A 22,459-nucleotide genomic window follows, 5' to 3' on the forward strand; every position below is an offset into this window, starting at 1 on the left:
CAGTGGCAGGAGCAGAAACAGCCATGGCTGGCAGGCAGGTAGGCAGGCAGGCCAACCCCTCACCTGGCTCTGTGAGGCATAGGCCACCCACTGAAAATGCAACCACAAGATCAAGGAGGAGGCCTGTCTCTACCAGCCCTGCCCTCCACCACCAGCCAGTGGCATGGACCTGCTCCTACCTGCCTGAAGCCACCACCAAGCGGGGCTGCTTTCTGGGAGGAGAAGAAAGCCACCAGGTGAGTTGCCATCAGGTGGGATTGCATCACTCTCCACACACACACCCTCCCCGTCCCTCACATTTGCCACTGAAATTATGCCCAGGCCAGGAGAAAGAGGAGGACTCACCACCATGTCCAAGCATGTAGGAGACAAGAGGTGGGTGGAGCACCCAAATCCAAGTCTTCTGCATGCACACACCCACACCCACACACACCCACACACCCACACACACCCCGAGTGCTGCTTGAGGAGACTTGCCTCAACAAAGCTCATGGCAGTGCAGGCCCTATCTCTAATGGGAGAAAATGCCATAATTTAGCTTTGCATTGTGTGAAGAAGCACTTTGTTTTGTCTGTCCTGAACATGTCAACATTCAGCTCTACCATCTATAATTACGTACAGGTCAATATCATGTCCCACACCTCCATGTTTGCCTTTCCGCTAAACTCAGCTGCCCAAAATGTTGCAACCTTTCCTCTTGCAGAAGTTGCTCCATCCCCTTGATCATTTTGGCTGCCTACTTCTGAAGCTTCTCCAGTTCTACAGCATTCTTTTTGAGGCAGCACAACCATAACTGTAATGGGCACGGTGCCCTAAGAGATACAGTGAACCCAAGCAGCTGATATTATTCTGTGGCTCCTCCCAAGCTCTTATTTATTGGCTGTAGGGTGGCAAGTGCACCACAGAGTTTGCACCTGCTTGTCTGCTCCTGGTGTGTCAATCCAAGAAACCGATCACTTTTTGCAGCAAGTAGAGGTTCCCTGGAATTCCTCTTTTGCATCACCTGCTGCAGGAAAAGCTTCAGGGCCACAAGAGAAACTTCAGCAAAGGGAGGTGTAGTCCAGCCTGCCACGCACCAGGATGCTCCTGAAAGCTGCTTGCTTGCTCCTCTCCTGCCTCTTCCTCTGTTCAGCAGATCAGTATCAGCAAGAGGCAGAGAGAATCATGACGACATCACCTGTGATAGATGGGTAAGACCACACTTCCTATGCCTTCTGGGGGAAGGGCCATACAGAAGATCTCGTGGTCAATCCAAGCAGGGCTGGGGAAGGATCCTGCCTGAAACCCTGGGGGAACTGTTGCCAGTCAGGGTGGACAGAACTGAACTAAATGGACCAATGGCCTGACTCAGGAGAAGGTAGCTTCCTATGTTCCTAATTAGAGTTCAAGGCAGGCTCAGCATGTGGCCAGAGGGGTCATTTAGGCCTCAGGAAAGGTACACCCTGAGGTGAGACACTTCAGGCTGCCCTTTGGACAATGGTGGTTTCCTCCAGATCTTCAGTTGTGGGGAGGTTCTCCATGGGGTCCCAAGCCTCTTACTCCAAAGAGGTCTTCCCAGAGTCTGGATCAGATGGGATACTGTCACCAACCCTCTTTGCATTTTCAAGGGCCTTTTGAAATATCACAGAAGGGTTGGTTCACACATTGTCCTCCAGAAATACCTTGTTGTAAAAGCAGTAACCCTGCGGAAGGAAGGATGCAGAAGGTGCCTGAACTGGGAAGGTCCAGAAGGGAATGACTCCCAGGCTTTTAGGGCATTGACCTGGAGGTTTGGGCTTAATAGCAGCTGTAGAAGCTGTTCTCCAAGTTAATCATTAGCAGGCAAATGGGCAAATTATGCCCTTTGGTGCCATTCAAACCTGTCATTCTCTCTGGAATAAGAACAATAAGTACAGCCAGGTAGCCTTGCAATTATGAAATTAAGAGCTCTTGCCTCTCTGCCAGGCCAAGCCCTCTGAGATATTGGCACATCTCAGAGGCCTCAGCCTGCTGCTTTCTGATTCCAAAAATTCTGCCATATAGGACACAGTGCCAGGGAATGTGGTGCTGCTGCTGCTGCTGCTGTTGCTGTTTAAAATTGACTTAGGCAAAGGAGCATCTGAGCATATGCAGGGCAATTCTCCCATCTTGAGAATATCCAGTTTGGGTGCTACCATGTTTATTGAGAGAAAGCTCTCAATGGCTACTAGACACGATGGTTTTGGTCTTCTTCCAATGTCAGAGCAATATGCCTCTGTCAACCAGTTGTTAGGGTTTACAAGTGGGGAGAGTCCTGTTACGCTCAGGTCCTGCTTGCCAGCTTGCCCTCAAGACATCTGGTTGGCCATTGTGAGAACAGCTGGACTAGATGTGCCCATGGCTCATAGCTGTCAAGTGTCCCTTATTTGAAGGGACAGTCTCTTATTCCAGTGCCATGTCCCACTGCTGTCCCTTATTGATAGATGTCCCTCAAATGATGTCCCTTAAATTTCAAAGGAAGCAGCTCCTCTCCCTCTCTCCTTGCCAGCCAGGGAGGAGGGAGGCTCCTACTGTGTTGCTTGGCTGTGTTGCTCACCCAATAAGAAGTCTAAGAACAACTGGGGGGTGGAGCTTGCATGCCTTGTGTGTGGCTAGTTAATGCAAGCTGAGGGGGGTTTTGAATGCTGGACGCCATTTTGTTGCACGTGCTGCTGCAAACTTAAAGGGAGATGGGAAAAGGTTTCTCTCAATATTTTCTGTGCTTAGAACTCTGTACCTAAGAAAGGTTGCTCTCAAATACTATCTGCAGTAAATTCCTGTGCTAATCCTGTGCTAATCTTACTTCTGCAAATTTTGGCCAGACAGTTAGCACACCACCAGTGACTGCTTGCAAAATTTGGCTGGCGGGTCAAAAGTGCAGATTTAACCAGGCCTGCTAAAGAGGCCCCTTTTCCTGTCTTATGCTTACTAATGCAAAGATGAGAAAAGACACGTGTACGAAGGAAAGGGGAGGAATGTTTAGCAAGCAATAAAATGTGTTTAGCAAGCAAAATAGAAAGACAGGAATGTTTAGCAAGCAATAAAATGTGTTTAGCAAGCAATATAGATGTGCCATGTAAGGGAATAATTTGAGAAGGTATGGGAGGGGGGAGAGTGCTCAGAGAGTATAAGAAAGTTTGCTGAAGTGTCTTGCTTTACAGCCAGTATATTTTCAGGAGCTATCCAACTGGTTGTCTCTGTGTACAGATATTGTCTCTGTGCACAGATTTCAATAAACTTTTTCTCCAAAGAAGATTTTGCTTTCCTGGTACTTTTGTTCCCTCCAAGGTCCGGGGATGGCGTGGCTGATGGATCCCTAGGTAAATAAGGCTTCATTTCTTTGGGGGCTCGTCCGGGATAAGCCCTCTCCCCAATACGGACCGGAGGGCCAGGCTCAACCAAGGTGAACAGCTCAGCAGCGTTTGCAGGCTTCCGTGCGCACCCCACCTGTTTCGTGGGGGGAGCCAGCCACACTGTTCTGGAGTGGAGACATCTTGTTGAGGGAGAAAAACAAAGAGGACGGCGCCGAGGGGACAGGTCCGCAGCGGAAAAAGGTAAGCCCAAGGGAAAGGGCGTGGGCCCCCAAGGAAAAGGGGGGCGAGGTCTGATCAGCCTCACCTGGTTGGGCAGTAGAGTGCCAGCCACCAGGAATAAGGGGATTGGTTGGGCAGTAGAGTGCCAGCCACCAGGAATAAGGGGATTGGTTGCGCAGTATTATTTTGGTGTGTTTTGTGTATTGCATGCTGAAATTATTTTGGTGTGTTTAGTGTGTTACATGTTGAAATTATATTGGTGTGTTTTGTATGTTGTATGTTGCATGTCAAGATACTCTAGTGGCTGAATTGTCAAGTGTGGGCCAGGGCTTAGTGTCCCCTTGGCCGAGCAATTGTAGGTCTGTTGTGTGTGAAGTATCTGGAAGAAATGGGTTCTGGCCAAAGTAAAAGTACCCCTTTGAAATGCTTTTGGGGATTCAAGCTGATGAGAGGGGAGGATGAGGACATTGTGTAAATTAGATTGGCCCACCCCAAAATAACAAATTGGCCGTCCATCAGGACCCTTGATTTGCAACTCATTAATCCATTATATCAGAACATTTTGAATGTCCACCCTGATCAAATCCCCTACATTTCCACATGGAAGACCAATGTGGAACAGAACCCCCCCCCCCTCCTGGCTGAAGTCATGCTGCCAAAAAGTCTCAGGCAGCCGTATCTGCTCAGTCAGGAAGACAGGAGGACAACCCCCCAGTCCTCCAGGATTCAGAGAGGGAAGAAGATAAAAGTTTTGATGCCCCACCACCTCATGCCCCGGCAACAGCCCTGGCACCACCCCCGCCACAGGGAACAGATGGCCCAGCCCCCAATCCCGTGGACAATGCATTGGTAGACCTGGGCGAGGATGGAGAAAGGGAGGAACGAGAAGAGGATGGTGAGGATGAGGAATTTGTAAAAAGTTTAGTTAAGTTGATAGGTGATAATAAGAACAGGCAGAACGTTTGAGAAAGTATGTGGAACCTTATGCAGGAGAAGTGGACGTCAGTCCCCATATGTTAAAAACAGCGGGATGTGTAGGGGAACAGAGAAGAAAGTGGCAGAAAGAGTGGGGAAGGCAGTGAAAAGAGTGACCCTCCATAGGGCACATAAAACACAGGAGGAGGGCGCGGCCAGAGTGATGCCTCTCCATAGAGTGTATGACCCTCCAGCCCCCACGGGACCTAACGGGGTGGTGCCCAATAGAACTTATACAGTTCAACATGTCCCCTTCTCTAGTGCAGATGTTTGTAATTGGAAGAACCAAAACCCTTCATTTGAAGGAAACCCTGCCAAAATCATTAAGCTGTTTGAGGGAATTTTTTAAAACATACAACCCCACTTTTTATGATGTGCAATATTTGATGGATGCCCTGCTAGCTACAGAGGAGGATAGGCGAATTCATGCTGAAGCCCGAGCACACATGAGAGCGCAGGGGGCAGGAGATCAAGCTGTTGCAACTGGATATCCTGAAACTACACTGAATTGGGATTATCAGACCATTGAAGGGCAAAATACCCTCACCACTTATCGCCAGAATGTCTTAAGTGGCATGAGGAGGGCAGCCAGAAAACTCACCAACTTTGTGGAGGCCAGAGAAATAGTGCAAGGAACAGAGGAGGCCCCTGGAGCCTACTTAAAGAAGCTGAAGGAAGCCTACCGCCAGTATATCCATGCCCCTATCATAAGAACTGCCTTTGTAGCCCAAGCAGCGCCCGATATTTGCCGAAAAATCCAGATGGGCCACACCCTGAAATGGATGTTAGAAAATAGCCCAAACCACTTATAATCAGAGAGAGGAAGAGGCCCAGAAGAAAAAAGGAGAAGTACCAGGCAAAGAAGTTGATGGCCCTGAAGACGGGAGGTCCACCGTTAGAAGAAGAAGAGGAGGGCGAGGCCGCTTAGGAAAGAGTCAGCGTGCCATCTGCCGAAAGGCACCTATTTCCTCTCCCAGGCTAAAATGAGGAAATGTCAGATGCTACTACATCCGCGTTAGAAATTCCAAGTCACCACAACCCTCAACCCAGCTGCCCTATTACCGGTAGGAGTAGGTGAGGAGCCCACGCATGACTGCATTGAAGTAATGGATGAGGTGTATTCTAGCAGGCCTGACCTTAAAGATGAAGCAGACCCCCAGTGGCCATCATGGTTTATGGATGGAAGCAGCTTCATTGAGGCTGGACACCGGAAGGCAGGTTATGCAGTGGTAGCCCTGGAAGACCAGGTGATCGAAGCAAAGTCACTCCCGCCTGGAACATCGGCCCAGCTGGCAGAGCTAACTGCGCTTACCAGAGCCCTGAGCCTGGCAAAGGGACAGAAGATAAACTTTTATACAGATTCTAAGTATGCATTCCTGACTTTACATGCCCATGGAGCCTTATGGAAAGAAAGAGGTTTGCTTACCTCCAGAGGAAGCCAGGTGGCCCACCCACAAGCCTTGTTGAACCTTCTGGATGCTGTATGGGAGCCCGAGGCAGTGGCAGTTATCCATTGTTATGGACACAAGACTGGACCAGGAGAAGTGGCCAGAGGAAACCGATTGGCAGACAGAGTAGCCAAGGAAGCAGCCCAAGAACTGGCCCCCGCCCCGATTATTGGAGCACTGGTCCCAGAAGAAATTTTAAGCACCACTGACAAGCCAGCTTATACGAAGCAGGAAAGGGACACTGCAGACGCTCAGGAGCTGACATTGTCCAAAGAAGGATGGTACCTTACCCCTGATGACAGGATATGGATTCCAGAGTCCCTTTCTCGGCAGGTTACTCAGAGATACCATGATTCAACCCACATAGGACCAGATGCTACAACCAAGCAGCTGGAGAAATGCTTCTATATAGCCCACCTCTACCAACTGGCAGCCCAGGTTTCCAGGAAATGCCTGCTATGTCAAAAGAATAACCCCAGAACCGGACCACTAGCTCCCCCAGGAGTTCAGCGCAGTGGAACTGCACCTATGGAAGATCTTGTCGTGGACTTTACTGAATTACCCCGTTGTGGACTATATCGCTACCTGCTGGTGGCAGTGTGCACCTACACCGGATGGGCCGAAGCATGGCCAACAAAGACTGAAAAGGCATTTGAAGTAACCAGGTGCCTGCTTAGGGAAATCATCCCTCGCTATGGATTGCCAAGGTCCATAGGATCTGACAATGGACCAGCATTTGTTCATGCAGTCCTACAGGGACTGGCAAAAGCGCTCCAGATCAACTGGAAGCTGCATACTGCTTATAGACCCCAGAGTTCTGGAAAGGTAGAGAGAATGAACAGGACTCTAAAGAATCAGCTGTCCAAGCTGACGCAGGAAACCGGGTCTAATTGGGTGACCATGTTGCCCTTGGCATTACTCAGGGTCCGCAGTCTCCCGTCAAAGCGAACCCACCTGTCACCCTTTGAAATTGTGCTTGGGAGACCGGTCCCATATGTCAGAATGTTGTCCCCACATGCTGGTCAGGATATGCAATTGAATAATTAAGTCCAGATATTCTTCCGAGTTTTCTTTTGTCTCGACAGGTGGACCCAGGCTCGCAACCCCTGTGTGTTGGCTGCATCAGTTCGAGCCAGGTGATGAAGTGTGGGTAAACGATTGGGCACGGACGCAGCTACAACCGTGCTGGAACCTTATACCGTCCTGCTCTCCACACCCACCGCCGTGAAACTCGCCGGCATCACCCCTTGGGTCCACCACACCAGAGTGACCACTATAGATTGAACTGTGCAGTTAAATCCTGATTGACCCCTTCGGCTGACCATCTCCAGACCCTCCGCTGATGACCGCTCTGCTGATATATCTCAACGCACAGCTGAAGAAATGGATGGGAGGGACGCCCGCGGGCAGCGTCCCCAACGTGAAAACCCGTGCCGGGACTGATCCAGGAAGTCCACCAGGACATTTAATACTTTCATAAGGACTTTCTCTTTTCCTTTTTTTTCTGTTATATTCTGTATTGATTTGCTCTATGCCCCACAGCCCTGACCCTACCGAGCCATACCGCCCTTACTGGCCTGCTGGCCTCTGCTACGACTGGTTCGTCTTGCCGGTGGTAAGAGATGGCGTGCTCATTGACTACTGGAAACGGGTTTGATGAGGTTACTATACCAACCTCATCTGATGGACCAGGTTCTAATCTTAATCCAGGCGTTAGATGGGACGGAACCTATCTTAATGCAAGTATTGCAGGGGTGGGAGCCTTAATCAGGTGTGCATTGAAATTGCTAAACAAGTGCCAGTAAGAATTGCCACCCCAAGATTTCAGCTTCCATATGCTCTGGTCAGTAGGGAGGCAGCACGAGAGTTCAATCCACCCAACAGGGTTAGTATGGTGATAGGCCCAATAATGCTTCTATTGCTTTTTTGCTTTTGTATTCCCTGCTTGATGCAATGCTTGCAGAATATGATGGGAAAGATGATGTCTCGCATGATGGGACCTCGCGTGATTGCTGTAATGAGAGAATATAGACCCCTACCCCAGAACGAATCTAAGTAATAGATTGTTCAAAAGAAGAGGAGGGAGTAAAGGGAGATGGGAAAAGGTTTCTCTCAATATTTTCTGTGCTTAGAACTCTGTACCTAAGAAAGGTTGCTCTCAAATACTATCTGCAGTAAATTCCTGTGCTAATCCTGTGCTAATCTTACTTCTGCAAATTTTGGCCAGACAGTTAGCACACCACCAGTGACTGCTTGCAAAATTTGGCTGGCGGGTCAAAAGTGCAGATTTAACCAGGCCTGCTAAAGAGGCCCCTTTTCCTGTCTTATGCTTACTAATGCAAAGATGAGAAAAGACACGTGTACGAAGGAAAGGGGAGGAATGTTTAGCAAGCAATAAAATGTGTTTAGCAAGCAAAATAGAAAGACAGGAATGTTTAGCAAGCAATAAAATGTGTTTAGCAAGCAATATAGATGTGCCATGTAAGGGAATAATTTGAGAAGGTATGGGAGGGGGGAGAGTGCTCAGAGAGTATAAGAAAGTTTGCTGAAGTGTCTTGCTTTACAGCCAGTATATTTTCAGGAGCTATCCAACTGGTTGTCTCTGTGTACAGATATTGTCTCTGTGCACAGATTTCAATAAACTTTTTCTCCAAAGAAGATTTTGCTTTCCTGGTACTTTTGTTCCCTCCAAGGTCCGGGGATGGCGTGGCTGATGGATCCCTAGGTAAATAAGGCTTCAAACTTTGCAGTGCAAAGCCAGGCCAGGGAGCCATCTTAAGTTGAGGCTGCATAGGCCTTGTGGTGCATGTGATTCAGATTCTATTCAGTTGAACCTCTGGTTACAAAGTTGGTTGGACAGTGTTCTCGAAGCTACCAGCATGAGTTTGACCAGACTGCAGGAGGACTCAGACTGGAGTGCCTGGAACAGGTGAGGCTGCAGGTCCCTTATTTTGGCTGCTGGTCCCTTATTTTCAAGGCTGCTGGTCCCTTATTTTCAAATCTGTAAGTTGACAGCTATGCCATGGCTTGATCCAGCTGAGGGCCCTGATGGTGTTTGTTTAAGGTATTTATATGCCACTTAATTACCAAAGTTTCTAAGTGGTGTACATAAAAATCATTCTTTTCACACTCTATTAGGAGGAGGAAGTATAGCTTGCTCTCCCATCAAAAGTAGCCCAGTACCTAGATGCTTAGAAATGTTCCCGTGAATTTTAATCTGTTTTATATTTGAACTTCTTGTATGTTTTAATGTATTGTAAATTTTCCCTGATTTTATGGATTTATCTTTTTGTAAACTGCTTTGAGTTTTTTAAAAAACAAAACAAAACAAAACATGGAGCTCCAACTGAACTGGATAGGCAGGAGGCAAACAAGACTGGAGAGTAAAAGTCCCATCAGCATGCCTAAGAGAGCAAGAAATGAGGCCATGGAAGAGAAAAAGGCAGCAGTCCTAGCAACCAAGAAAGCAATAAGAGCACTAGGTGTTTCACTTGGGAAAGAATCATAAAATTCTAGAGTTGGAAGGGACCCTCAGGGTCATCTAGTCCAATACAGAAATTCTTTGCAGTTACTCGGAATCATAAAGGAAATTTGACTAGACTTTGGCCCTGCATATAATTTCCAAAGCATGGCCATTTATGTCATTATTATGACCTAATCACGATGTCTGTAAAAACTGGGCTGGCCCATTGCCAGTTTGCTGCAAAAGTCAAAACAAACCAAGAACATGAGAAGAGCCATAAAACTGAATGAGATCAAAGGCCCGTTTAAGTCCTACTATTCTCACAGTTGCCAATCAAATGCCTTTAAGAAGGCTGCAAGCAGGACCTGAGTACAAAAGCGCTCTCCCCATTTGTGATTCCCAGAACCTGGTATTCAGAGGCATTATGCCTCTGAGAGTGGAGGTGAAACATAGCTTTCAGGGTCAATAGCCACTGCAAGCCTTATCCGCCATGAATTGGTCTAATCCTCTTCTAAAGCCGCCCAAGTTGGTGGCCATCACTATGTATTCCAGGAAGTGAATTCCATAGCTTAGCAAGACGCTTGCTTACCCCTGCCCCATCCACTCCACGGAAACTGAATGGTGTGGCTGCTGAGTCTTATTTGCGTGGCGAGTTCCCACCCCCCACCAGGATAAATAAAGACACAAGACACCATAATTTAAGGTTAAATGGGCGAACTTTATTGAATTCAGGAATGAGAGGCATTGGCTTAGGCATTGGTCCTATCGACTATCCGGCTCCAGCCCATTTGCTGGAGACACGGGAAGGGTTAATAAAGGGGGAGTCTCCTGCTGAGGCATGTCAACTAGGAGCTCCCCCGGGTCACCGCTCGGGGGGCGTGCCTTTGGCCCACACCTCCATAGGCTTCGGACAGGGCCACGCCCCCCCCCAGAGTCCTTTATCGGACCTGGGCAGGCCGGAAGTGGCTTTCCACTCTAGTGACTGGATAGTGCTTGCCTGAAGACAGCAGGCTAGTTGGAGGGGGAGACAGGGAGAGAGATAGGCTGAGTAACATACAAAACTCTGTCCTCCAACGGGGGTAATAGAGTGGCAAGGGTGGGAGGCTTAGGAGGAAAAGCCGGGGGACTGCTGCTGCTGCTGCCCCCCAAAAGCACATTCACCGCCTCAAGAATAGTGCAAACTGTAGTTTACTCCTCACAGAGTTATAGTTGCTAGTTCCCTTAACAAACTACAATTCACAGGATTCTTTTTCGGGGGACGGGGACGGGACGGGACGGACATACTTTAAATGCAGGGTGTTATGTACAGCCGTCACCTCAGCGTTTAGTGTATTGTGGGTGGTTAACATGGGTTTTGCAGTTTTGTCATGGTGTGCATATTTGAAATGGCCTTTTGGGCTAGCTCAGGCATTCAGGATCATCTCTTGAGAGTACTACTGAAGTCAGGTGGATCTGTTGCTCTTTTCATTCCCTTTGCCGAAGTATTTCCATTAAGGCTTGCAGGGTCGATTTCCATGTCCTTGTTCAAAGGAATCCCATGAATGATTGACTTAGAGTTACTGTCTTTCTTTTCCTCCTCCTGTAGAAATTGAGTTTTAGCATGTTCTCTTTCTCTGTGTGCCCTTTTAAAGCCATCAGAAGATGTACACCTCCTAATGGCTGTAGAAAAAACTAATGAGCGCCATTACCCTGTCATTAAGGCTGCTGTCCTACAAATATTTACTAGAGAGTAAGCTCCATTAAACACAGTAGGACTTACTTCCACATAGTAATGGTGAACAAGCTTAATTCAATTTGCAATCACAGGCAAACTCACTTTGCACTTTTGGAAACCGTATGAGAACTAAAATTCACCCTTCAAAATTTGCCTTTATCCAAATTTTGCTACACAGTCAACAGCCACATAATGCATATAAATGTGCATATAAGTGCACATAATAGTGAAAATCACATTCCAAAATGCATTGTGTTACAGAAAATTGTGTAAGGCAAAATAGCATGTTAAAATGTGTAGGGAGCAGGGAGAAATTCACACAAAAATGCTGGGGAATTTTCAAGAGAACTTAAAGAGATCAGAAAAAAAAGTTTCAAACTCATGCGGAAATGTAGCAAACTGAACTTAAGTTTGGAAAAGTGGGAAACTGAAAGAAACCAAAATTGGCATATTTGCCCATCCCTGCTTTCAAGTCAACATGCATAGGATTTTGCTGTGAATATCATTTTCAGAACACAAAACACAGCTGGAAAGTTAATAGCAAGTCCTATTTTCACAAAGGGCTGGACAGAGTAACAGACTGGAAAGTGGAAATGTCTATCTTAGTCATTTATTTTCCTTTTTGAGGGTAGATGGTAACGGGAAAATAAAAGTCATATACAATGACTCACAAGCTCTTTTCTTTTTTATTCCTTCCTAGGAAGGTGAGTATAGGACTGTTTCCAAAGTTGAAAAGTTGGAGAAGTTCATTTATATATAAGCTTCGCCCTACCATTAGGCAAAGTGAGGCACCTGCCTCAGGTAGCAGCAGGTGGTGAGGTACAAGGGTAGCAGTCCTCTGGCTGTTCTTCCTAAGCCTCCCACCCTTGCCACTCTATTCCCACTATTGGAGGTTAGAGTTTTGTATGCTCCACAGCCTGTCTCTCTCCCTGTATCCACCTCCAACTAGCCTGCTGTCTTCAAGTGAGCACTATCCAGTCACCAGAGCAGAAATAAGACTCAGCAGCCATACCATTCCGTGGAGTAGATGGGGCAGGAGTAAGCAGATGTCTTGCGAAATTATGGAATTCACTCTAGAATACATTTCTTGGCCAAACCATCCTTCAAGTGGAATAACCCAAAGTTAAGGATTGTGTTGGCAGCAATATGCAGGTATCACACAGCTGTGTGTTTCTCCTTTTACATCTGCAGGTGTGGCAGCAGATGTGCTCGCTTTATGTCTGGCCTCAGTAATGGACTGGATGAGAGCCAATACATGAAAAATTAAGGCAGATAAAACTAAGGCATGTTTAGTGGGTGGTTCCCTGGACCAGATGGGTAGAATGCTGGTTGCACTGGGTGGGGTTACCCTCTCTCTGGACGAGCAGGTGCATAGTTTGGGGGTTTGCATTGGATCCACTCCTATCATCTGAGGCTCAAGTGGCCTTGTTGGTGCCTTCTATCAGCCTTGGCTGGTAGCCTAGCTATGCCCTTCTCTGGACAAAGGCAGCCTCAGTCGTGCAGTGCTGGGCCTGCTGACTTATTGTTATTTTACCCTCTCCTGTTCTAGGCACAATGACTTACCTTGGCAGTTGCTGAAAAAATTCAACAACCAACTGTCTCTGAAGTCTGCAAATCTGACCACGCTGAATGACACTCACACGAACATCCCAAAGCTGCGTCTTGGACACGTGGGAGCACAGGTATAAACAGTGGGGAAGAGACAGAAAAATAGAACAGGTGAAATGTGCACTTCTGTCAAACCATTTGATTATTCGGACACTTGGCAAGTTTCCAACCCCTACAGGTTATTTTTCAGAGAAAAATATTTGGTAATGCATTTGTGTTTTCCCATGTGCCACAATATCACATCAGTACAGCAAGTATACCACTAAGTGGCTAACTTAATGCTACGTTGGTTGTGTTCAGGCTCTTTCCCAGCTGCCAGGTGGCACGGGTGGCGCTGTGATCTAAAGTACTGAGTCTCTTGGGCTTGCTGATCAGGAGGTCATGGTTTGAATCCACACAACGGGGTGAGCTCCCTTTGCTTTGTCCCAGCTTCTGCCAACCTAGCAATTTGAAAGCATACCAGTGCAAGTAGATAAATAGGTACTCCTATGGTGGGAAGGTAAACAGCGTTTCCATGCGCTCTGGCGTCTGCTGTCATGTGATAGACAACAATCCCATGACTGCAATCACAGAGCAGGAATTCTAACAGCCACATGACCCGGGAAGCTGTCAGTGGACAAATGCCAGCTCCCTCAGCCTGAAGCGAGATGAGCACCGCAACCCCATAATCGCCTTTGACTGGACTTAACCATCCAGGGGTCCTTTACCTTTACCTTTAGTGTATGAGAGACCCATTCTGTGGAAGATGAAACGCCACTATATGCTCCCTTTCTTACCACAAACAACACACAGAACTTCCTGTCCCTACACTCAGTGCAAAACTGTACGTGGACTAAGCGATTGGAGCAAGCATTGTCTTGTCAAGATTCTACAGACTGGTTCTCCCTCACCAGAAGTTAGAATGTTTGCTGATGTTCCATGGCATCCCAGCAGCTCATTCCATGGTTGGGGGGGGGGAGTGTGCATGAAAGAGGCAGTTTTCCTAGCCCTTGGAAACCTTCCTTTTTGCTTTCCTCTCTCCTTGTTCAGTTCTGGGCTGCCTATGTGCCCTGTGAAACCCAGAACAAAGATGCTGTCAAGAGAACCTTAGAGCAGATTGACGTCATCCATCGCATGTGTCACCACTACCCGGATGACTTTGAGTGTGTCACTAGCAGTTCAGGTAAGAGAGGAAAACAACCTAGACAGGAGAGCTTCTCCCAGGCTGGAGATGGGTAGCCCAGGATGGGAACACATTCATTCAGCCTGACCTGCAACAATTCAACACAGGGCAAGACCTTGACAAAAGTGAGAAGTCCCAGGGCGCGGAGGCTGGCTGCTGCCCCCTTCCTATCTGTGATGGAGCAGGAAGGCCAATGGGGCTGCAGGATTCAATTGAATACAGGCTACCATTCATAGTAGGGACAATTTCAGCAGGTGCCACATTCCCCATGGTTGTGCTTTGGTGGTGGGAGAATCATAGAATCACAGAATTGCAGCATTGGAAGGGGCCCATAGGGTCAGCTGGTACAACTTCTGCAAAGGATTCTCCCTGAGGAACCTCCTGCCAATAGAGATTCATCAGGTGTGCTATGTACCAGCTTTTAAACGGCTGCTGAAAACTATGCAGGCAATTAAGCGTACATTCCCAACAATAGTCTATGGATTTTTTCCCCTATTTTTATTTTTGCTTTTAACTTGCTTTTAACTTTTTATGATGTTATTGATTGGTTTTATGTTTTTATATTGTTGTATACTGATGTGATATATTTTAGTGATGCAGCCGTATATAATTTTTTAATAAATAAAGCAAGAATCACAGTTTAAGAATTTCTGACAGATGGCTATCCAACCTCTGTTTAAAAACCTCCTGCAAAGGAGAGTCCACCGCCTTCCAAGGTAGTCCATTCAGCTGTCAAATAGCTCTTACCATCAAAAGAGTCTTCCTCATGTCAGAATCTCCTTTCTTGTACATACTTTGAATCTACCCTCTGGAGCAGCAGAAAACAAGATTGCTCCATCTTCCACGTGACAGCCCTCTTAGTCTCCTTTTCCCCCAGGCTAAACATACCCAGCTCCTTCAGCCATTCCCCATATGGTTTGCTTTCCTGACCCTTGATCATCTTGGTCATCCTTCTCTGCACACATTCCAGCTTGTCAATGTGCTTCTTAAACTGTGGTGCCCAGGACTGGACACAGAAGCAGCCCCTGCCAAAATTCTCTCTACTATTGAAGAGATTATATTCCCATTGAATCCCACAATGGGTTACTTGGTGATAAGGGGCTGATTTAGAGTGCCTCCGCCTCCCACACCTGTCCTGACCCCACCCTCTGCAGATTCCTCATATCTTGTTTGATGTTAGAAGCCCACAGGAGATGTTTTCTTTGCAGGTATCCAGAATGCTTTCACCAATGGACGGGTGGCCAGTCTGATTGGTGTGGAGGGTGGGCACTCGATAGACAGCAGCATGGCTGTCCTGCGCACCTTCTACCAGCTGGGGGTGCGCTACATGACCCTCACCCACAGCTGCAACACACCCTGGTAAGGCTGCCTTTGCTAGAGGCAGGGCATAGTCTGCTTTCAGTATCAGGGCCCAGCCCCAGAGCACTGGGCAAGTACGTCTGAGCAAACACAGAATGTAGTTTCTTTATATTTTTATCAGAATATTTATTTACCACTATTCATAGAAATACAGTCGTACCGAATGCCTTGGGAGTCAAACATTCTGGCTCCTGAAGTGAGTGTTCCGGTTTTCGAACGCTCTTTTGGAAGCCGAATGTCCAGTAGGGCTTCCACAGCTTCCGATTGGCTGCAGGATCTTCCTGCAGCCAATCAGAAGCCACGCTTGGGTTTCCAAACGTTTTGGAAGTCGAATGGACTTCCATAAAAGATTCTGTTTGACTTCCAAGGTATGACTCTATATCAAAGCGATTTACAACATTACATTGTAATGCAATAAAATAATTATTGGACTAAAGGCTAAACGTAGCCTTTCTCCTGCTCTGTGTTTCTGTTTTAGTCTTGTGGTTTAGAGGAGATGTTTTAGGTGAATGTAATTTTATTTGAAGAAAGAAAGGGGATATTTGGGATTATGCACCTATCTACATGCATCCCTTATGCACATGCGTAAAAGATAGTGTGTATTAACCAAAACTTTTATAACATTCTGCAGGGCTGATAACTGGCTGGTGGACACCCCGGAGGAGGAACCAGTTCACAATGGCTTGACTGAATTTGGGAAGGTGAGTGGAAGCTCTCTAGCAAGTTTTGATGGAAATATATGACATTCCTCCGTCTGACTCTCGGTCTGAGTCTGTTTTTTCAGCCCTGCTGGGAGATGCTAGGGATTGGACCTTCTGCATTCAAAGCAGATACTCTGCCACTGAGCTGTGGTCCCTCCTGTTTGCTCAGGTTCAACTCCCAATGTGACAACTGTATGAGCCCTTATCACGCTTTAGCAAGCTGCTACCCGCCCCCCCCGCCCCCCAAATAGCCTGGTTTAGCTAAGGATAGGAAGAAAGTGGATATGCTTTGAGTGATATCATCATCGTCATAGAACCACAGAACTGGAGAGTTGTAAAGGATGCCAACAATAATCAAGGCCAATTCAGGAATCAGAGGTAAAGAATCCCTGACCATCCAATCTCTGTTTGAAAATTTCTTCTGAGGCAATCTACTCCCCTGTTGGGCATTGGCTCCTCCTCCTCCTCCTCCTCCTCCTCTTCTTCTTCTTCTTCTTCTTCCTCATCACCTGTCCTTCACCATCAGATTCCAGGGTAGGGTGCAACAATTTAAAATTCAGAATTAAAAAGTTAAAACAGGCTACATTAACAAGAATAGAGTGGGCCCTGAAAATGCACAGCTCAGTTGTCAAAGATGTACGTCTTCAGCATTTGCCGAAAGCTGCATAGTGAGTAAGCCAGACACATCTCCGTGGGGAAGGAATTCTACAACTTAGGGCAGTGATTCCCAATTAGCTAATTACTTAGGACCCCCAATTTTTCAAAAGCCACGGACCCTCTACTTTTGAAATTTTTGATAACTGTATAGTAGTTACCTGTGCAAAGCAATTTTTTTGAAGAAAATGTGAGGTGGCCCCTAATAAGCAAAGGATTTTAGTTAGGGTTGCCATATTTCAAAAAGTAAAATTCCTGACACCCGCAAAGTTGTTCACCTTTCTTTTCAGAAACCCACCAAAATTGTTAAGCTTTTTGGGGGGAACCTCCCCCCCAAAAGAGTGATTTTAAGCTTAACAATCTACTCAGTGAGCATCTATCTCTTGGTAAGTGACAGTTTGAAGGGTTTGTCCTCATATACTGTAGCTGCTTGTTAAACTCCCCTCTCCTCTTGATCATAAAACTTCAGGAAATACAAAGAGACCCACTGGTTACTCTGCACCCAATTTCTCTCTCTCTCTCCACCCCTTGCCTTGTTTTTCCTCCCTCAAAGCGCTTGGTCAGGGAGATGAACCGTCTGGGAATGATGGTGGATTTGGCTCACGTCTCTGTGAAGACAATGAAAGACGCTTTGAATGTCTCCAGAGCACCTGTGATATTCAGCCACTCCTCAGCCTATGCCATCTGCAAACACCGGCGCAATGTGCCAGATGATGTCCTCCGTGAAGTGGTGAGAAAGACTATGATGTGTGTTGCAAGGTAATCTGTGTCATCCTGGTTCCCTCCAACTGTTTTGGGGTGTAGTTACAATTCCCATCAGCTCCTGCCCAAAGAACTAATGCCTGAGCTTGCCTTTTTCCTCCTCACCCCACAGTGCCTTTTCCTTTTGTGTCATGACTCTTAGACAGCACAAAATGGGTGGTAGTTGTAGTCCTAAATATCTGGAGGGTACCAGGGTGGTGCAGACTGCTATAAAGTGACCTTGTACCAGAGATGTGAGTAGGGCAAGACTTAAGGATATGAGGCAGCACCAAGGTCCCCATGGCAGCCATTTTGTGTTATGCCACACCACGCAATGGCAGCCATTTTGTGACTGGCACTCCCGACTTTCTCTCAAAATTCCAACTGTATCCACTGGTCCAAATAGGTTAGCGGTCCCTGGTTTAAATAATAGCAGCAGCAAACTTACACACATAATATTGCTCAAATGGGGGAGCAACCTTGGGGCAATTAGGGGTGGATTTTTGTTCCATTTGGTTAGAATGAATGAATTCCAAGCCCAGGAATTTGTTTTTTGCATACCAGAAGTAATTCCTGGGCCTGGGCTTCCTTAATTCTAAGTGGCCTGTATTTTGCACATGGCTCTGCTTGGTGGATCTTGGAGGTTCTCATAAAAAACATCACCCCCAAAGTGGATCCCACAAACCATAAGCCTGCCCAGTCCTGTCTTAAAGTGCCAGCTTCTTCCCAGGAATATGCTTTCTCTGAAATGGCTCCCCTGCTTACCTTCTACAGAACAAGACCCGTGGCCTTGTGATGGTGAACTTCTACAACACCTATGTGTCCTGTAGCTCCAAAGCCAACCTTACACAGGTTGCAGGTGAGGCAGAGAGGGTGGGGCTAGGGCACACCTGAGGAGGTGGGGTGGGAGGGATCAAAGCACACAAAAACAGTGAGGGTGTTGACCTCCCAGACTTCTTGCCCACAGACCACATGGACTACGTAAAGCGTGTTGCTGGACCAGAGGCAGTTGGCTTTGGAGGAGACTATGATGGTGTTCCCAGGTATCAGCAGAAGGGAGGGGAGGAGATAGAAGGGTATATCAGATACCCCAGATATGTCCATTTTTGAGTCTGTCAGGCTGGCCTGGGCGGAATCAATCCAAAGCCTGGTCATAGTAGATATTCATGTCTCACCCATCAGAGTTCACTTGACCACTTGGAGACCATAAGTAACTGACTAGTGACCCCCCCCCCCGCAAGTTAAATTTAAAATGTACTCAGCCCCCTTTTTGTTACAGTGACGCTTGTGGGGCGACACAATGGTCCCAGATATTGAAGGTCCACATTTTGCATAATTATAGATCACAGAATTGGAAGGTCTCTCAAAGATCATGTAGCCCAATCCCATCAGTGATGCACTCATTTTATTAATTGTACAATTGCCATTATGGATTTATTATTTTTCAACTCTGTCTCTTTTGTATTTCATCTCATTTTCTTGTATTGTACACCACTTTGGCTGTGAGATGATTTATAAATAGAGAGAATAAAATAAGGGCGCTTGGGAGCATGAAGGCTGTAATGCTTGCATGTCTATTACAGTGGTACCTCGGGTTAAGAACTTAATTCATTCTGGAGGTCTGTTCATAACCTGAAACTGTTCTTAACCTGAAGCACCACTTTAGCTTATGGGGGCCTCCCGCTGCAGTTGTGCCACCGGAGCACTGTTCTCATCCTGAAGCAAAGTTCTTAACCCGAGGTACTATTTTTGGGTTAGCGGAGTCTGTAACCTGAAGCATCTGTAACCTGAAGCGTATGTAACCCGAGGTACCACTGTATATGCATATGTGGCTCCACCAAAACTATCTCAGAGATACAACCCAAGAGCCAAGGGATTCCCCGAGGTGTCTCTTGTTGGCTTCTTGAACCCTGACCAAGGGTATACAGCCAATCAAGGTGCGTGAGCCATCAAAGAGAAGCTACTGAGCTGACCCTTCTAGATGCAGCCCCATCTTGAAGCTTCCCTCCTGTTGGGGTAAAATGAGGAGATTTTGCCGTGCGGGGGACTCTTGACTCTCATCTCTTGGATTTGTTCCGGCATTCTTTGGCCCACACAGTGTCCCAGATGGTTTGGAAAATGTCTCCAAATACCCAGACTTAGTTGCAGAGCTTCTGAGGAGGAACTGGACAGAGAAGGAAGTGAGAGACGCCCTGACCAACAATCTGCTGCGGGTCTTTGAGAGTGTGGAGCAGGTGAGACTGCCAAGACCAGCAAGGCTCTGTCTGCAGAAGGGTTGGGAGGGGGACACAGAGAGCCTCGGATAATGCTTTGCACTGCTAGGATTGTTCCCCTCTTGGCCCTGTCTCTTCCCTTATTTATGCTAACCCCCTGCCCAAGACATTTTGTTATCTGAAGATGGCTCACACCCCATCAATTCCACACAGCAGCAGTCAACCAGAATGGCAGCTGGATCTTCAACACTAGCAGGGAGACACTGCAAGTGAGGGGAGAAAGACCTGGAATCTTGGAAAGCCACTGACAGTCAGTGTTGACAATACTGAGCTAGATGGACCAATGGATCTGCCGCAGTATAAGGCTCCTTCCTTTGCATGCAAGACCATCCCATTTCAGAATAGCTTTTTTTGTAAGAAGTGGTACAGCATCTGCCTGGCAGGCAGAAGGTCCCAGGTTCAATCCCTGGGAAGGACTCCCTGCCTGAAACGCTGGAAAGTGCTGCCAGTCAGTGTAGACAGTCCTAGACCAAATGGACTAATGGTCTGACTCAGTATAAGGCAACGTGCAACGGGGATGAATATAATGCTAGTCTTGCTGAGAGTAGACCCACTGAAGGTAATGAATATGAACAGCTCAGGTTTATTGATTTTGGTTGATCTATTGTGAGTAGGGCAAACATTGACTGCCACTCTAACTGAACTTTCTTTCCCACTAGGTGCGGGACGCAATGGCCCGTGAAAAAATAGTTCCTGATGATGGACCCATCGACTTTAAGAACTTGGAGGGGACATGCCGAACAGACTATGGGTACCCTAGCAATGGGGACCATCCCAAAATGCTGCCTGCTGTGCTTGCAGTCCCAGTCCTCCTCGTGTTGCGCTGGTAGAAGTTCCAGCACCTCCCTTGTCTTGGTGACCTCATGGAATCTGACTGGTTGAAAGTTCACACCAGAGATCAGGCTCTTGCTGCATCCCTCCTACCACAAACCAGGCTGCGCCCTTGCCCAAACGCTTTAGGAAATTCAACTGAACTATTGATGAATGCGTTTCCAGCTGTTCCCCCCTGTCTGGTAGCTTTGGCCCCAGTTCCTCCAACCCCAATAACTGAAAAGCAAAGGGCACGATGCTCATCAAACCCATGGCAACCAAGCTGGACTCATCAGCTTCACAGACCTTCCAAAGTGTGGCTTCCAAGAACACTGAGGACCGAGTTACCTATCAGTCCCATCCAACCTGGTCAATGGCCAGAGTTGGTAGCTGCAGTCCAGCAAATAAACAAGAGGCCATCACAACAGCTACCCTACCTTTGTATGTCCTTTATAGGACACAGGTCCTGCTTGCAGGCTTCCCTTGGGCATCTGGAGCTATAGTTCAGTGGTAGGACATCTTGCTTTGCATGCGGAAGGTCCCAGGTTCAATCCCCAACATCTCCAGGTAGGGCTGGGAGAGAACTCTGTCTGATATCCTGGAAAGCTGCTGCCAGTCAGCGTGGGCAATACTGAGCTAGATGGGCCAGTGGTTTGACAGCTTCCAATGCCCTATGGCTGGCCACTGAGCAAACAGGCTGCTGGACTGGACTGGGCTGCTTTGGCCTGATCCAGCAGAGCTCTTCTGACATTCTTGCATCCTCTCCCAACAGTCCAGCAAGACGTTTCCTCCTTTCTGGAGTCATTCATGAGCAACCTTTAATCCAGCACTCTCCTGCTCTTTTCCCTTCTATCCTCACTGTGCTTAAGTACTGGTGGGGGACCCCCTCACATGTTCTGTACTGCAGTAGTGCCAAGCACACTCCTAGGTCTAAGTAAAAGTTTAACTGCAATTCAAAGGAGACCAGCTGCCTTTCTCTTTGGAGTTGAATGCATGAACATGACAAGAGGCACCTGAGCTTCCACCAGCGGAGAAGAGGATCCTTTTTGAAATCTGTTGCTGGGGAGCTCCAGGCAAGGCCGGGGAGGTCATGGTCGCCTCTGACTACAGCCGAGAGGCCCAGGTGACCACCTTCCCCTTCTTGCCAGCCTTGTAGCTTGCGCAAGGGCCCCAACAGAGCTGCCAAGCGCCATCCGGGCAGGTGCTGTCGTCTCGCAGCCTCCATCCAAGCATTCCTCATTAGCCAATTAATTAGCTAATCAAGCAGCTCATTAGCAGCTTCCGGTGGCATTTCAAGAACAGCCTGTCTTTGGACGCAGAGGCGGTGATGGGCACCTGCACAAACAGACCTGGGAAGGGATTCAGCCTGCCTGCTTGCATTTGCTGGCTGGCTGCAACACAGGGAGGATCAGCACCGGGGCAGCAGGTGGAAGCCGTTTCCTGCTTTTTGTGGCCCCTGCATAGCCCTGCCTGCTACCCAGCAGAGAGGAGGCAAGCTAGGAAGACACAGGCAGGCACACACATGAGATCCAGGTCTGCTTTACAGTGCAGAAAAGATATCAAAACTGAAACTGGGCCAAAGCTGCCCTGTAGAGCCTGGCATCCGCCTGTAAGCCTCTGCACTTTAGACCACAGCTCCAACAGCCACTAATCTTTTATTTTTTAATGGCCACTATTATAACCTTGGTACACCACTGAATACCAGTTGCTGGGGGCACAACAGCATGAGAGGAAGGACCACAGCTGAGCTGTAGAGCCTCTGCCTTGCACACACAGAAGGTCCCAGGTTCAATCCAGGTATGGCTAGGGAATGGCTAGGGAAAACCATGGCCTGAAACCATGGAGAGCCACAGCCAATCAGTGAAGGCCACAGCCCTTTAAGCAGTTGGTCAGGACCCACAGGGTATAGCAGGTGGCTTGCAGCATATCTGCCATGCCGGATTCTAGATAAGTCTGACTAGGCCAAAAGAACACTACATGTGGTGTCTAGATTAGGGCACATTTGTCTGATGACACACACC

At 47.6% G+C, this 22,459-nt stretch overlaps 1 protein-coding gene across 1 annotated transcript; it reads left to right on the forward strand.

The window, feature by feature from the left end:
* The first annotated feature begins 886 nt into the window (after nt 1-886).
* On the forward strand, nt 887-20,512 carry DPEP1 (dipeptidase 1). The gene is made up of 10 exons (XM_081017847.1): nt 887-1,190; nt 12,680-12,812; nt 13,768-13,900; nt 15,109-15,259; nt 15,891-15,960; nt 17,168-17,344; nt 18,130-18,214; nt 18,323-18,398; nt 19,454-19,589; nt 20,288-20,512. Exons 1-10 carry the CDS (start codon nt 1,081-1,083, stop codon nt 20,456-20,458), a joined length of 1,242 nt encoding a protein of 413 aa, XP_080873973.1. The 5' UTR covers nt 887-1,080; the 3' UTR covers nt 20,459-20,512.
* The last annotated feature ends 1,947 nt before the right edge of the window (nt 20,513-22,459 follow it).

This window comes from Podarcis pityusensis (genome assembly GCF_964106645.2).
Source record: "Podarcis pityusensis genome assembly, chromosome: 8".
NCBI classification, from domain to species: domain Eukaryota; kingdom Metazoa; phylum Chordata; class Lepidosauria; order Squamata; family Lacertidae; genus Podarcis; species Podarcis pityusensis.